The following is an 18,316-nucleotide window of genomic DNA, read 5'->3' as shown; positions in this document are numbered from 1 at the left end:
CAACTATAATAAATGTATTAACCCCTAAACCGCCGCTCCCTGAACCCGCCGCAACCTATATTAAATGTATTAACCCCTATCCTGCCCCCCCTACACCGTCGCCACCTATAATAAATTTATTAACCCCTAATCTGCCCCCCCTACACCGTCGCCACCTATAATAAATGTATTAACCCCTATCCTGCCCCCCACTACGCCGCCGCCACTGTAATAAAATTATTAACCCCTAAACCTAACCCTAACGCCCCCCTAACTTAAATATTAATTAAATAAATCTAAATAAATTAACTCTTATTAACTAAATGAATCCTATTTAAAACTAAATACTTACTTATAAAATAAACCCTAATATAGCTACAATATAAATAATAATTATATTCTAGCTATCTTAGGATTTATTTTTATTTTACAGGTACCTTTCAATTTATTTTAACCATGTACAATAACTATTAAATAGTTATTAACTATTTAATAGCTTACCTAGCTAAAATAAAGAGAAATGTACCTGTGAAATAAATCCTAACCTAAGTTACAATTACACCTAACACTACACTATACTTTAATAAATTATTCCTATTTAAAAATAAATACTTACCTGTAAAATAAACCCTAAGATAGCTACAATGTAATTAATAATTATATTATAGCTATCTTAGGATTTATATTTATTTTACAGGTAACTTTGTATTTATTTTAGCTAGTTAGAATAGTTATTAAATAGTTATTAACTATTTAATAACTACCTAGCTAAAAGAAATACAAAATTACCTGTAAAATAAATCCTAACTTAAGTTACAATTAAACCTAATACTACACTATCATTAAATTAACTAAATAAACTACCTACAAAGAACTACAATGAAATACAATTACATAAACTAACTAAAGTACAAAAAATAAAAAAAGCTAAGTTACAAAAAATAAAAAATTAAGTTACAAACATGTTAAAAATATTACAACAATTTTAAGCTACTTACACCTAATCTAAGCCCCCTAATAAAATAACAAACCCCCCCAAAATAAAAAAAATCCCTACCCTATTCTAAATTACATAAATTTCAAAGCTCTTTTACCTTACCAGCCCTTAAAAGGGCCATTTGTGGGGGCATGCCCCAAAAAGTTCAGCTCTTTTGCCTGTAAAATAAAAATACAACCCCCCCCCAACATTAAAACCCACCACCCACATACCCCTAATCTAACCCAAACCCCCCTTACAAAAACCTAACACTAATCCCCTGAAGATCATCCTACCTTGAGTCGTCTTCACTCAGCCGAGCCACCGATGGAACTGAAGAGGACATCCGGAGCGGAAGAAGTTAATCCTCCAAGCGGCGCTGAAGAAATCTTCCATCCGATGAAGTCATCATCCAGGCGGCGCTGAAGAAGTCTTCTATCCGGCCGATGTCATCTTCAAAGAGGCGCTGAAGAGGTCTTCTATCCGGGCGAAGTCATCTTCCAAGCCGGGTCTTGAATCTTCCTTCCGCCGACGCGGAACCACCTTCTTCACCGACGGACTACGACGAATGACGGCTCCTTTAAGGGACGTCATCCAAGTTGGCGTCCCCTCAATTCCGATTGGCTGATAGGATTCTATCAGCCAATCGGAATTAAGGTAGGAAAATCTGATTGGCTGATGGAATCAGCCAATCAGATTGAGCTCGCATTCTATTGGCTGTTCCGATCAGCCAATAGAATGCGAGCTCAATCTGATTGGCTGATTGGATCAGCCAATCGGATTGAACTTGAATCTGATTGGCTGATTCCATCAGCCAATCAGATTTTCCTACCTTAATTCCGATTGGCTGATAGAATCCTATCAGCCAATCGGAATTGAGGGGACGCCATCTTGGATGACGTCCCTTAAAGGAGCCGTCATTCGTCGTAGTCCGTCGGTGAAGAAGGTGGTTCCGCGTCGGCGGAAGGAAGATTCAAGACCCGGCTTGGAAGATGACTTCGCCCGGATAGAAGACCTCTTCAGCGCCTCTTTGAAGATGACATCGGCCGGATCGAAGACTTCTTCAGCACCGCCTGGATGATGACTTCATCGGATGGAAGATTTCTTCAGCGCCGCTTGGAGGATTAACTTCTTCCGCTCCGGATGTCCTCTTCAGTTCCATCGGTGGCTCGGCTGAGTGAAGACGACTCAAGGTAGGATGATCTTCAGGGGATTAGTGTTAGGTTTTTGTAAGGGGGGTTTGGGTTAGATTAGGGGTATGTGGGTGGTGGGTTTTAATGTTGGGGGGGGGTTGTATTTTTATTTTACAGGCAAAAGAGCTGAACTTTTTGGGGCATGCCCCCACAAATGGCCCTTTTAAGGGCTGGTAAGGTAAAAGAGCTTTGAAATTTATGTAATTTAGAATAGGGTAGGGATTTTTTTTTATTTTGGGGGGGTTTGTTATTTTATTAGGGGGCTTAGATTAGGTGTAAGTAGCTTAAAATTGTTGTAATATTTTTAACATGTTTGTAACTTAATTTTTTATTTTTTGTAACTTAGCTTTTTTTATTTTTTGTACTTTAGTTAATGTAATTGTATTTCATTGTAGTTCTTTGTAGGTAGTTTATTTAGTTAATTTAATGATAGTGTAGTATTAGGTTTAATTGTAACTTAAGTTAGGATTTATTTTACAGGTAATTTTGTATTTCTTTTAGCTAGGTAGTTATTAAATAGTTAATAACTATTTAATAACTATTCTAACTAGCTAAAATAAATACAAAGTAACCTGTAAAATAAATATAAATCCTAAGATAGCTATAATATAATTATTAATTACATTGTAGCTATCTTAGGGTTTATTTTACAGGTAAGTATTTATTTTTAAATAGGAATAATTTATTAAAGTATAGTGTAGTGTTAGGTGTAATTGTAACTTAGGTTAGGATTTATTTCACAGGTACATTTCTCTTTATTTTAGCTAGGTAAGCTATTAAATAGTTAATAACTATTTAATAGTTATTGTACATGGTTAAAATAAATTGAAAGGTACCTGTAAAATAAAAATAAATCCTAAGATAGCTAGAATATAATTATTATTTATATTGTAGCTATATTAGGGTTTATTTTAAAGGTAAGTATTTAGTTTTAAATAGGATTCATTTAGTTAATAAGAGTTAATTTATTTAGATTTATTTAATTAATATTTAAGTTAGGGGGGCGTTAGGGTTAGGTTTAGGGGTTAATCATTTTATTACAGTGGCGGCGGCGTAGTGGGGGGCAGGATAGGGGTTAATAAATTTATTATAGGTTGCGGCGGGTTCATGGAGCGGCGGTTTAGGGGTTAAACTATTTATTTAGTTGCGGAGAGGTGCGGGATCAGCAGGATAGGGGTTAATAATTTTATAATAGAGGGCGACGGTATAGGGGGGGCAGGATAGGGGTTACTAGGTATAATGTAGGTGGCAGCGGTGTCCGGGAGCGGCGGTTTAGGGGTTAATACATTTATAAGAGTTGCGGCAGGGTCTAGGAGCGGCGGTTTAGGGGTTAATACATTTATAAGAGTTGCGGCGGGGTCTAGGAGCGGCGGTTTAGGGGTTAGTAACTTTATTTAGTTGCGGGGGGCGCCGGTATAGGGGGCAGAACAGTGCAGTTTAGTGTGAGTGCTTAGTGACAGGCTAGCAATAAAGCTGGGAAAAAGCCGAAGGGCAGCGAGATCGGATGAGTGATAACTGTCACAGTCCGCTGCTCATCGCCCTGCGGCTTTTTGACAGCTTTATTTGATAACTTAGGCGAACGTATTCAAGGTCCGCGGCGGCGAAGGTAGGCGAGCTTAGGCGGACGTATTGGGCCGGCGAAGCCAGAAAAGTAGACGGCTTGATAACTAGCCCCCACCGTGTTTAACCAATGTGCTGTGTTAAACAGTTATCAATGGAAACTAGCACAAAAAACATGCTCCAACACATTATTTTGCATACTGTATCTCTCTAATATGTATTCTGCATCACATAACCATTATCTAATGTTTTATTTAACTTCATTGTTTTATCTTGAAATCTTGTTAGCATTATTACCTAGAACGAATTGTCAAATATTCATCTCTATCTTTATACCTCTTATGAAGTAATATTTAAATTTCAAAACGCGTAAAGGTGATGTCCGTAGACTCCTTTCCTGGCAGATGCTGATATTGGCGACAGACTTTTACACTAACAAACATATTGATCTAGAAATCATCTGTAACACTCGCAGTTTGCTTACCTCATATGGATTGAGGTTAAACACTGTAAGCGCTTTGTATTAATTTGTCACTTTATTGTGTATTAAACGTTTTTACACTATTTGATGTCATCTGCTTTGTTTCCTTGTATTCCTGCAAAATGAGATATGCAGTAAAAAAAAACCCAGTGCCACTACCATCTCCAGGAGACACTGAAGACTAAGGACAACGGTGGGGATTACAGCTACCCCTCTCCCAGCCAGAGCCTTTTCCTTACCTCATAGGATTGAGGTAGTGTTTGGTGAGTACACATTACTGCTAATTTCTGGACACTGACATTGGGCTCAGAGAAAAAAAACTTACAATTAGGCTTATTTACCTCTTATCTTTGGAGTCAGAGAAAAAAAACCTTACAATTAGACTTATTTAACTCATGGAATCTATATTAACTTAATAGGCACAACTATATAATATAGTCATTTATTCCGTTTATAGTACTCCTGGTACTCCTCTTTTTGTTTTAAAGTGATGGTAAATCCTAGTGTTTGTGAGACGCTAGTATTTACCAGTGCAACAAATAAGGGGGACTTTCAGTCATGAAGTATAAAACACTTCATGCTGAAAGTTCTTTTATTTGTTTGTAGTGTTCGCTGTGCTGAGCGCATCAGGCTGCCCATGGCAGAATGCTATTTTTCAGTGAGGTGATCTTAGCCAATAGCGTGCTACCTTACCGGCATAATGCCAGCTGTATATACACATATTATTAACACATTAATACATAAATATATATGTATATAAGCATATACATATATATTTACAGGGAACAGACAGTTCCCATAGACCACAATGTAAAGGCACTGTTCAGTACCGTTTTTTTTTTCTAACACCCCAAACCTGCCAACTTAAACCCCATAAAACTGCTTTGTGGAGTTTTTATTAATAAAATTAAATATGCTAATTTTTTTTTATTTTCATAAACATATACTTAATTTTAGGGCCAATTGGGGGACATTTATAAAATTAACCAGAGATCTGATCTCTGGTTAATTTTATGAGCGCTTATTGCTACCGCGAGTTCGCAGTAGCAATAACCAGCCACTTGTAATGGCTGGTTATTTATCGTGAGCCCTCAAACTGGCAAATTTTTCCCAATTTCGGGCACGCAATAAATTAGCGCTGCACTTTAATCTAGCCCATAATCTGTAAACTCCATTATGTTGATCAGTATTGCATCAGACCTGAGGAAGAGCCAAAACTTTTTTAAAATTTATAGTTACTCCAATAAAATGTATCTTTGTCTAGTGTAATCTTGTTATTTATTTAAATATATAGTAAATACATATACACACAACCCTGTCTGACTTTAGACTTGTCTTCAAAATATGCTAATTCATTATTAAAGGGATAGTAAACCCCAAAATTTTATTTTATGATTCATATAGAACATACAATTTTAAACAACTTTCCAATTTAATTCTATTATCAAATTTTTATCATTCTCTTGTTACCCATTGCTGAAGGGACAGTATTGCACTACTGACAGGAAGTTGAAAATATCTATTTAGCCAATCACAAGAGACAAATGTGTGCAGGCATCAATTAGCAGCAGCTCCCACTAGTGTATGATATGTGTGTATTCATTTTTTAACAAGGGATACTAAGAGAACGAAGCACATTTGAAAATAGAAGTGAATTTAAAAGTGTCTTAAATTGACATGCTCTATCTGAATCATGCACGTTTAATTTTGACTTTCCTATCCCTTTAATGAATAGTAGTAACCTACTTCACACACCCACAATAAGATAAACATGGGTTTGCCACATGCATTATTATTAAACATTGTTTATTACAATTATGCTGACATTCAGGGCAACTTAAAGAGTTTTAATTGTCAAAAAATGATATACTCTAATTCTTTAGAGTATGTAATTTTTAAAACCATCAACCCTTCACCACATTATATTTACTGCAAATTGGTTAAACACACAGTACAAGTGTCACTTAGGACCCACAGAGTACTACTGGTCCTAAGCAAAAAACACCTCTGCGGTTCTCCTCAGAGGTGTTGGTATGCTGAAACCTATCCACAAGTTATTCAGCTTCTTCATAAAAAAGTATAATGGCCCTACCAGCAATCTTTAATTCAGGGTGCATTTTGTTGTATCAAATTCTAAAGTGGGAAGATCAAAATTCTACTGTGACCTGCATTTTAGGGTATAACAATTTATTAACTTTGATGTTATATATTATTACTTACTCTGTTGTATAGATTTCAATCCCCTGAGAAATGTTGAAGCAAATAGGTAGAAGCAGCCAGTTTGGTCAAATTCCACCTCTCCAATAATGCTGAAACATGCTCCCAAGCAAATTGGCACCATGGCAGTGTACTTGAGAATGTGGTGTCTGGTGCCCAGAAACACTTTAGATAGGACCAGGGTGAAGATGGGTGTTGTGGTGTAAATCATTTGTGCAAAAGAAAGCTGGACACAATTTAGTCCCAGGTTCCCAAAGGCAATGCTGGAGCAGAAGGTCAAGCTCAGAAGAAAAACTTTAAGTCTAGCATGGCCATTCAAGGACACTTTCAATTCTTCATCAGCATTCTGCTTGACCAATCCATACTTGACCAGAGGATAGTCCACTAAAATGGCAGTAAGCATATGAAGAGACGACAGCAGCAAGGGATATCTGAAATTGTATACTGCAAATATCCATTTGTTGAGGCTGGATATGGTTGTGCCAGTTACAAGCCAGACAAGTACAGCAGTTATAAGATACATTTTATTGGTTTCTTTCTCCCTTGGTGCTTGGTCAACTTTAGGTTGCATGACAGAAGCATGAGGCGCTCCATGAGAAGGTTCCATTTCAACCTCATCTTTCCTGCTGGGTGCTAAACACATTACTTTTTAGATAGTAAAGTAGCACCCATTAAATTTTCTTCACCCCGGAAAATGTAAGTTTACAATGGCATTTGAATAATTCATGACCAGCGTATCATTTGTTATTCATTCTCTTAAGGTACCTTTAAACCCCTTTGTTATATATAGATGGTGGATTTGTTTTATTAATTTCTTGTCTTGGATAAATTTCCCTGTAAAATATAGTGAATGGGCATTAGCTTGTCACATAATGCATGTGCTGTTTAGCTTAAAAGAAAACATCAAACAATATTTATACCAAAGGTAAGTCATTCTACATAACTAGAGGTACTTACTAAGTAAGAATAGATAGGAAACCTACCTTATTATATTTTTATGGATCTCATTCATGGGAAATCAGTGCCTCGGCTATAGTTCACCTTCACCTGCCCTCTTAGGATCACATGCCCTCTTAGGATGGCAGAAGGACCTGCAGCAATTCTTAGATTCAAGCTTCTTGAGTAAGATGTATTCCCTTCTCAATCAACCCTCAGGAGCAGACTGTAAATATCAGAGCTAATACTGATGATGTGAGCAATGTCTCTTGATCTAACTCCTCCTCCCCTTTGCATTCAGAATCACAGCCACAGCTCCTGTCTGTAAAAGAGGAAAATGCAGAAGGTATTTTCAGCTCTGAGAGCTGATTCAATACTAACGAAATCTACTGCTATTCAGAAAACAAAAATCTACACATAATCTGGTATTAGTCACTGTTTCATAGCAACAAAACGTTAACCAGGACAGGGAAAAACAGTGGCTGCAATGTCTGTGCTGCTGCTGTTGATGATGATGGTGATTCATAGAATGGGTGTGTGTTGTGTGGTTCATTTCCATGTGTATTTTCCGAAGAAGCTGTAACGTCATAGGGGGAGAGAAAGAAAAGCGTAAGCATTGGCACATCATGTCCCTAATTACATCCCATCCATCAGAGGTCAGCTTTCCAAATTTAGACAGCTACCTCCTGTAAACAACAGCTGAAATGAGGTGTTTACTAATTGTTTATGATTAGAGTGTGTGTATATATATATATATATATATATATATATATATATATATATATATATATATATATATATATATATATATATATATATATATATATATATATATATATATATAAACGCCAATATGATTTTACAATATGTATCATGAAAATTGAACTTGTTTGTAGTATTTTATATGCCTTGATTTTTCCCAATCCTGTTTTCGTCTTCATTTTAAAACAATTTTCCTTACTTCAAATATTATTGCATAAAATTGAATAGAGTTTGGATCGAATAGGCAAAACGCAAATTGGTTACACGATTTATAATATTGTATTTAGTAAACAGCTTACGTTTCATGAATAACTGACAACCATTGATGTTGCTACTCAGTACAATGTTTGAAAATAGATTACAAATTACGTAAAAAGAAACTAAGCAAGTAACTATGCACATGGATGTTTTCCTTGTAATATCATACAGTGATCAAAATAAGTGCTCATAACAGAAAGCAGGTGACACTCTCTGGGATATTGTGGTGACATTGAAAGCATGTGGCAGGCGGTGTGATTATAATTGGTCTATGCATCTGTCAATCATATTGTATTTTCACGACGGGAGAAATAAAGAACTGCCAACAGTGACAGCTGTAACTAAGGGGCGGGATATGCCTGTCTCTCGGTTTTTCTATTTGTTGGATGTCGTCTATGGGCTGGGATTGTTAAACAACAAAATAGTGAAGCCCTCTTGTTGCTACGTATTCAGTATGTTGCTATGGAAATGCTGTTCGTAGGATGCTCTAGTGGTAGTAGACCCAGGGGCCTACAATGGTTGAAGACCCTACCTACAAGCACAACTAGAACTCCTGCGTGTAATATTATTTTCTGGAATCATAATTGGGAAGTATTTGTACCCTGCTTTTGATACATAGGAAATGGGGGGGGGGGGGGTGTAGTATGTATGAATACCCGACCCGAGTAAGTGCAAATAAATATTTTCTCAGATAACGTGGATTGGGGTGATACCCGTTTTCTTATTTGATTTTTAATTCATTGCATTTAAACTGTAATTACAGATATTTCTGTAAATTACCTACACATACCATATGTTTTTTTTTAAAGTCTAATCTTTTTTTTAAATAATTGTAGCTTGAAAAAGTAACAACATTTTAGAAAAGCCATCACAGCCAAAAAAAATTAAAATATACTGCTAGATTACGAGGTTTGCGGTATGAGCAGTGCGGTACTAACTTGCACGTTATTGTCACCGCTCACTTCCCTACAGCGATGGTATTACAGGTTTTCATAAACCCAGCGTTATCAGGCAAGAAGTGAGCATAGAGCAAAATTGTGCTCCATACCGCACTCCAATACCAGCGCTGCTGAAAGCTGCAGTGAGCTGGTTTTACGTGCTCGTGCACAATTGCAGCGTAAAGCTCCGTAACGCAGCCCCATTGATTCCTATGGGGAAACAAAATTTATGTTTACACCTAACACCCTAACATGAACCCCGAGTCTAAACACCCCTAATCTTACACTTATTAACCCCTAATCTGCCGCCCCTGACATCGCCGACACCTACATTATATTTATTAACCCCTAATCTGCCGCTCCGGACATCAACGCCACTATAATAAACATATTAACCCCTAAACCACCGCACTCCCACCTTGCAAACACTAGTTAAATATTATTAACCCCTAATCTGCCGCCCCTAACATTTATTTTAACTAGGTAGTTAGTAAATAGTTAATAACTATTTAGTAACTATTCTACCTAGTTAAAATAAATGCAAACTTGCCTGTAAAATTAAAATAAACCCTAAGCTAGCTACAATGTAACTATAAGTTATATTGTTGCTATCTTATGGTTTATTTTACAGGTAAGTATTTAGTTTTAAATAGGAATAATTTAGGTAATGATAGGAATTTTTATTTAGATTTATTTTAATTATATTTAAGTTAGGGGGTGTTAGGGTTAGACTTAGGTTTAGGGGTTAATAAATTTAGTATTGTGGCAGCGACGTTGGGGGCAGCAGATTAGGGGTTAATAAATTAAGGTAGGTGGTGGGGATGTTAGGGGCGGCAAATTAGGGGTTAATAATATTTAACTAGTGTTTACGAGGCGGGAGTGCGGCGGTTTAGGGGTTAATATGTTTATTATAGTGGTGGCGATGTCGGGAGCGGCAGATTAGGGGTTAATCATTTTATTTTAGTGTTTGCAATGCGGGAGGGCCTCGGTTTAGGGGTTAATAGGTAGTTTGAAGGGTGTTAGTGTACTTTTTAACACTTTAGTTATAGTGTAAAACTCATAACTACTGACTTTAGAATGCGTTACAAATCTTGTGGGATAGGCTATACCGCTCACTTTTTGGCCTCCCAGAAAAAGCTTGTAATATCGGCGCTATGGAAGTCCCATTGAAAAAAGACTTTTTGAAAAAATTGAAAAATTGCGTAAGTTAATTTGCGTTAAGGCCAAAAAAAGTGTGCGGTGCCCCTAAATCTGCAAGACTCATAATACCAGCGGTAGTGGAAAAGCAGCGTTATGAGCCTTAACGCTGCTTTTTCACTCATACCGCAAAACTCGTAATCTAGCCGATAGTCATTTATATATATATATATAGTCATTTCTATAGTCTGCAACTCTACATGTTAAACAACAGTATCATTGTTGTTTTTTCTAAATATTTCTAAACACAATTTATGTATCCACATGTAGCATCCGTTCACCTTTCCAAAATACAAAAAATTAGGATTTTGTTGCTATCTTTTCGCTAAATAATAATTGAAAACGATCAGATAATCAGACATCCCAACCTGCAAAAACTCATTTCAAGAGGGGTCGCTTCTCCGGCTACTGCGCTGTGCTCCCCCCCCCCCAAAGGTTATATACTGAACACCTAGAAACCCTAAGTGAGATAGAGACTAATCGTTATAGTAGCTTCCCTCTAAACTCACATTTAAAAAAGTAGCTTTATTGCACAACCACATACAACAAACCTATTTTCCAGTGATCCCATGCTTGTTGAATGCTCAAATATTTTAAAATACAAAGTTTAATCATGTGCAGTACATAAGGTAGTATTTGTGTTTTATTTTATTAAAATCAGTGGGGGCTTGTGTCTAGGAGCATGTGTGATTTTGAGTTTGAGAGACTATTTGTAATTATGTTTTGTACTCAGTCAGTTTGATAAGGACCTGACAGCAGGGGTGTCTATCTCCTCCCTCACAGGGGCATACTCTCTTTGCCCTCTTTCTCAGTTCTCACTCAGCCTATGCTGCAGCCGATGTTGCCTGCTGCTGATTCTCCTCCTCCCCCAAGAGCCTTATTGCTGCCTTTAAACAGCAGGAGGGAGGGTGGCAGACACGCAAAACGCTAAAGTAAAGACAGACTTGCTGTGACAACACCTTCCTGCTCGATGAAGTCACAGCAACTAGAGTCATTCCTTAAAGAAACAACGTTGGATCATGGTACTTGTAGTTTCAGAGAGATTGCATTTCATTTGCAGTTGTCATGGAGCCGCTATTACAATGAGGAAGACTCCCTGAACATCAGGGAGAGTTGGGATGTATGGATAATACTTTTTTCTTCTATGCAGCTACTATTGCAGTTTGTGCAGAAAAATTAGGAGGAGCTAATATATATATCCATAAACATATAAGGTATATCTTCTACCAACTTGCCAAAGTTTTAATTTAGAAATGGATGTTTTAAAGGGACACAAAACCCCAATTTTTTCTTTCATGATTCAGACAGAAGTGAACAATTTTAAACAAATTCCCATTTTACTCATATTAAAGTGAAAGTAAATTTCTATGCTCAGCAAAACACGGATGTATTCTATAACAATAGTATATTGAGACCGCTATGTTTTTTATTTGTTTCTATTACTGATTCTATATTTTATTTTAATATATCTTTTGATTACCGTCATTAGCCTTACTCCGCCCATCCTCCACTTCCTATATTTTGCTGCCTTTACATATAGAGCGGTCCCACCCGCTCTATAGGTAGGAGAAATGCGCGTTCACGGTAATGGAACGCAAATTTCGATCATCCTGTGTTCAAAGCGCATGCGTCCACAGAGTTAGAAACATAGTTTTTAGTCTTCCAGTTATAAAGCGCATGAAAGCTTGTATGTTGCGATAAACAGCTATGCGCATGCGCTAATTGTGAACGCGCGCCCGACATAATAATGGGTAGAAGAGCTTCGACGCATGCGCAATTTATCCGATAGTGTGATGACGTAGCATCACGGCCGCCGATCGGCCAGAAAGTCCATAGGACAATAATATACACGTGAGCTGGAAGTGAATTAGATCTGTAAAAACGGGCAGAATTGAAAATAGGAAATATTGGACTTTATTTGCGACGAAAAAGGTATTAAGATGTAACTTTAAAAAAAATGATGAATTAAACTACTATTATTTTTAACTAAACTGTGTAACTGTGTATAGCAGATCAGGTAAGTTTACTTTCACTTTAAACTTGCTTCACTTCATAGTATCCTTTGCCGAAGAAGCAGCTATGCACTGCCGCAAGCTAAGGACAATACTAATATATGTGCAGCCACCAATCAGTAGACAGCTCCCAGTAGTGCTTTGCTGCTACTGAGCCTACCTAGGTTTGTCTTTCAACAAAGGATACAAAGGTAATGAAGTAAATTAGATGATGGAAGTAAATTGGAAAGTTGTTTAAAATTCCATGCTCTATCCGAATCATAAAAGAAACATTTTGGAGTTTCACGTTTTTACAATGCATGCCTGCTTTTTTTTTTTTTTAACCCTTTTTAAATTAATTTACTTGAAAAATAAAAATCCCACCAAACATAAAAACTTGCACATATACATCTTTATAGATTTTAACAAAATTTATTTTTTTCCATTTATTTTTATACCTGCAATTATGTAATCGGTGAGAGACACAATAAATAAATAAAGCAAGTTAGCTTGTAACTTGTAATAGCTCAAGCAATATTGTTAGGGCAGTGATAAAGGCTTATTTAAAGGGACAGTCAACACCAGAATGTTTTAAAAGATAGATAATCCCTTTATTACCCATTCCCTACATTTGCATAACTAACTCTCGGCTAGATTACGAATTTTGCGGTAAGATGAAAAAGCAGCGTTAACAGGTCCTAACGCTGTTTTTTTACGTCCACTGGTATTACGAGTCTTGCAGGTTTAGGGGCACCGCACACTTTTTTGGCATTAACGCAAATCAACTTACGTAAATTTCGTAAAGTCTTTTTTCTATGGGACTTCCATTACGAGTTTGTCCTTGGAGGCCAAAAAGTGAGCGGTACACCCTCTACCGCCAAGATTCCTAACGCATTTTAAAGTCAGTAGCTATGAGTTTTACACTACAAAGCTGTAGCATAAAACTAATAACTAAAGTGCTAAAAAGTACACTAACACCCATAAACTACCTATTAACCCCTAAACCGAGGCCCTCCTGCATCGCAAACACTAAAATAAAATTATTAACCCCTAATCTGCCGCTCTGGACATCGCCGCCACTATAATAAACATATTAACCCCTAAACCGCCACACTCCCGCCTCACAAACACTAGTTAAATATTATTAACCCTTAATTTGCCGCCCTTAACGTCGCCACCACCTACATTATACTTATTAACCCCTAATCTGCCGCTCAGGACATTGCTGCCACCTACATTATACCTATTAACCCTTAATCTGCCGTCCCCAACATCGCCGCCACTATTCTAAATTTATTAACCCTTTAAACCTAAGTCTAACCCTAACCCTAACACCCCCTAACTTAAATTTAATTTAATCAGCCAATCAGAATTTAAGGGACGCCTTCTTGGATGATGTCACTTAAAGGTACCTTCATTCGTCGGGTAGCCGGATGTATTAAAGATGGGGCCACGCCGCGTTGGAAGGATGAAGATAGAAGATGCCATCTGGATGAAGACTTCTGCCCGTCTGGAGGACCACCTCTGCTGGCTTCGATGAGAACATCTTGCCGCTTGGATGAAGACTTCTCCCGGTAAGTGGATCTTCGGGGGTTAGTGTTAGGATTTTTTAAGGTGTATTGGGTGGGTTTTATTTTTAGGTTAGGGCTTTGGGCTTCAATAGAGCTAAATGCCCTTTATAGGGCAATGCCCATCCAAATGCCCTTTTCAGGGCAATGGGGAGCTTAGTTTTTTTTAGATAGGGTTTTATTTGGGGTGTTGGTTTTGTGGGTGGTGGGTTTTACTGTTGGGGGGGTTGTGTGCATTTTTTTTACAGGTAAAAGAGCTGATTTCTTTGGTGCAATGCCCCGCAAAAGGCCCTTTTAAGGGCTATTGGTAGTTTAGTTTAGGCTAGGGTTTTTTTATTTTGGGGGGGCTTTTTTATTTTGATAGGGCTATTAGATTAGGTTTAATTAGTTTAAATATCTTGTAATTTGTTTTTTATTTTCTGTAATTTAGTGGGTTTTTTTTGTAATTTAGCTAATTTAATTTATTTAATTGTATTTCATTTAGGTAATTTATTTAATTGTAGGGTTAGGTTAGATGATAGTGTAACTTAGGTTAGGTTTTATTTTACAGGTAAATTTGTATTTATTTTAGCTAGGTAGTTATTAAATAGTGAATAACTATTTAGTAACTATTCTACCTAGTTAAAATAAATACAAACTTGCCTGTAAAATAAAAATAAACCCTAAGCTAGATACAATGTAACTATTAGTTATATTGTAGCTAGTTTAGGGTTTAATTGATAGGTAAGTATTTGGTTTAAATAGGAATAATTTAGGTAATGATAGAAATTTTATTTAGATTTATTTTAATTATATTAAAGTTAGTGGGTGTTAGGGTTAGACTTAGGTTTAGGGGTTAATACATTTAGTATAGTGGCGGCGACGTTGGGGGCGGCAGATTAGGGGTTAATAAATGTAGATAAGTGGCGACGATGTTATTGGGCGGCAGATTAGGGGTTAATAATATTTAACTAATGTTTGTGATGCGGGAGTGCGGCGGTTTAGGGGTTAATATGTTTATTATAGTGACGTTGATGTCCGGAGCGGTAGATTAGGGGTCAATAAGTATAATGTAGGTGTCGGCGACGTCCGGAGCGGCAGATTAGAGATTAATAAGTGTAAGATTAGGGGTGTTTAGACTCGGGGTTCATGTTAGGGTGTTAGGTGTAAACATAAAATGTGTGTCCCCATAGGAATCAATGGGGCTGCGTTACTGAGTTTTACACTGCTTTTTGGCAGGTGTTAGACTTTTTCTCAGCCGGGTCTCCCTATTGATGTCTATGGGGAAATCGTGCACGAGCACGTACAACCAACTCACCGCTGACTTAAGCAGCGCTGGTATTGGAGTGCAGTGTGGAGCTCAATTTTGCTCTACTCTCACTTCTTGCCTGTTAAACGCCGGGTTTATAAAAACCTGTAATACAATCACTGTAGGTAAGTGAGCGGTGAGAATAAACTGCAAGTTAGCAACGCACCCCTGTTACCGCAAAACTCGTAATCTAGGCTTCTGTTATATTAATACACTTTTTACCTCTGTAATTACCGTACCTTGTATCTAAGCCTCTGCAGACTGCCCCTCATTTCAGTTCTTTTGACAGACTTGCATTTTAGCCAATCAGTGCTGACTCCTAGGTAACTCCACGTGCGTGAGTTCAATGTTAACTATATGGCACACATGAACTAACATCCTCTAGTGGTGGAAAACCTTCAAAATGCATTCATATAAGAGGCGGTCTTCAAGGTCTAAATAATTAGCATATGAACCTCCTATGTTTAGCGTTCAACTAAGAATTACCAAGAGAACAAAGCAAAATTGGTGATAAAAGTAAATTGGAAAGTTGTTTAAAATTGTATGCCCTATCTTAATCATGAAAGTTTATTTTGGACTAGACAGTCCCTTTAAATTTCAGAGATCCCCTAGATAAGATCAGAACTGTGAGGTATTTGTTAATGTTTTTCAGTCACAGTGAAGCTGGATAGACACAGGACAACTCTTTCTAAAGAGGGGTGTTGCTGCTTTTCTATAAGTGGTCCATGTCCAACTATATACAGTACCTTGCCAAATTATTAGACCCATTGGTCAAAAATATTTGTTATTAATAATGTTGATTGATTTTTTAGTTTTAAGACAATTTTTTTTATTCCATGTTATATTGGCAACATGTGCAATACATATTTAAGTGTAATTTGATGTAATATTATTAAAATATTTGGTAAATTATCGCATATAAAAAGGAAAAAAGTGGATAGGTAAAGGAAGCGCTAAAAAAAGCTACTACAAACTATTTGGGAGAGCAGAAGCGCATTTGTCAGGCTAATATGCCTAAAATCCTATCTGGTGTGTATGTATATATATATATATATATATATATATATATATATATATATATGACAGCTTGACTCGTGTATAAAGTTATTTGAGTCGACTTCTTTAAAGTAGGTTCTAGTGTTTAGTTGTTTTCTATTTTGATTTCAATATCTAAATAATGTACTTTGTTTGTGCTGTATTCAGCTGTAAACTTAAGGTTTATATCATTTACATTCACTTCCCTGCCAGATACAAATTATATAATCTATGTATCTTTTGTACATGATGAAATTGGTCTTAAATTGGGTGGATTCCAGGAATCTACCACAACCGAAACGCGTAGCAATACACCCATTGAGAATTCACAGTCTACAGTGTTCTCCGTGAACACTTCCTGTTGCCATAGAGCATACTTCCTCCAGTCACGTGAGCGCAGAGAAATCGCTGAGACCGCAGAGATCGCATCCCACACTGAAGGAGAGTTGTTAGGCTCCAAAACCGGCAGTTCACACTGACGCTACAGAAAGAAGACATTGGGCAGTAAACGGCACTTGGAATACATTGTGCTGAGCCCACCCTCGAAAGATTGAAACATCAACTAAGGTCAGAGGATTACCACTGCAGGATATTTGCAGACAGACAAGAAACAAACGGCTCTTGTTTTTTAATAGCTTTATATTCACTGTGCTTTTTAACAGCTATATATTCACTGTGATATCTATTAGCATATTCTGGATCAATCAGATCATATTCTGAATCAATCAGATCATTGAACTTAATAAATCTCTAGGACAGTACATTTATATTTAAGTTGCATTTATTTCAAAATACTTTTTTATTCTAGGTTGGCCAACCTTTGTTTTATGTCACTGTTTGCTATATAATCTCTATATGTGGCATCTTATATGATTTGATCTTTTATGAATTTGATTTTATACATTTTATAGACGAATAAATCCATACATTTTTTTCATACTCTATTACTTTCATTGTCTATACAGTATATACACACCAGATAGGATTTTAGGCATATTGGCCTGGCATATGCGCTTCTGCTCTCCCCGATAGTTTGTAGTAGCTTTGTTTAGCGCTTCCTTTACCTATCCACTTTTTTTATTGTTGCTCCCAAGTTCTATAGGGGAACTTTTTGGTTTAGGGAGCTTACAAACACCCAGTGCAGGAAATATTAAACACTTGCTCCAAATGATCACATGTATATGTTTTTACACATAGGTAAACAAAGTGACTTGTTGTTAAAGAAAGTCAAATTGTTGGCCTGATGAAGGTTTAAAAAATGTTGCAGTACAAGATTGCTGAAATTGCAGATGCATATCACATAGTTCTGTAAAGAATATTAAAAGGCCATGAAACCCAAAAGTTTTATTTCATGATTCAGATAATGCATACAATTTTAATCAACTTTCCAGTTTACTTCTATTATGTTTTGATTCATTCTCTTGGTATCCTTTGCTGAACGCACTACGGGTAGCTAGTTAATTCATTGGGTGAACCAAACCATGAGGCATATATGTGCAGCCACTAATCAGCAGCGATTGAGTCTAACCTAGGTATCATTTTCAACAAAGGACACCAATAGAACAAAACAAATTAGATAATTGAAGTCAATTGGAAAGTCGTTTAAAATCACATGCTCTATCTTAATCATGAAATAAAACATTTGGGTTTTATGTCCCTTTAAGGAAAAAAAGGATTATGGGGATGATTTGAACCCAGAACCGAAGGACGCCTGCGTTCGACATCATGATGCTATACCAAGAACTGAAAAAAAGATTCAAGATATCTGCACTCAAAATAGGAAACTGCCTATCACAGTCTTGGCTAAACACATTCAGGATGCAGGCATCAAGGTATCCAAGATAACTGTTCAGCTACGATTAGCTGAAAAGGGCCTGTTAGCCAGAAACCCTTCTTGGAAACCATCCCCACAATCCATTTAAAAATAAATATTCTTT

At 36.8% G+C, this 18,316-nt stretch overlaps 1 protein-coding gene across 1 annotated transcript in view; it reads right to left on the bottom strand.

Moving 5' to 3' along the window:
* The window catches only part of LOC128648802 (solute carrier family 35 member E4-like), a 33,709-nt gene extending 25,831 nt beyond the window's left edge, over positions 1-7,878 (bottom strand). The window contains exons 1-2 of the mRNA XM_053701673.1: positions 7,390-7,878; positions 6,410-7,240 (exon numbers count right to left, since the gene is read on the bottom strand). Coding sequence (XP_053557648.1) covers positions 6,410-7,049 — 640 coding nt within the window. The 5' untranslated portion in view covers positions 7,050-7,240; positions 7,390-7,878. The remainder of the gene's footprint in view (positions 1-6,409; positions 7,241-7,389) is intronic.
* Between the last annotated feature and the right edge of the window lie 10,438 nt (positions 7,879-18,316).

Source organism: Bombina bombina, chromosome 2 (assembly GCF_027579735.1).
Source record: "Bombina bombina isolate aBomBom1 chromosome 2, aBomBom1.pri, whole genome shotgun sequence".
Taxonomy (NCBI): domain Eukaryota; kingdom Metazoa; phylum Chordata; class Amphibia; order Anura; family Bombinatoridae; genus Bombina; species Bombina bombina.
This window is presented reverse-complemented; position numbering and strand designations above follow the sequence as displayed.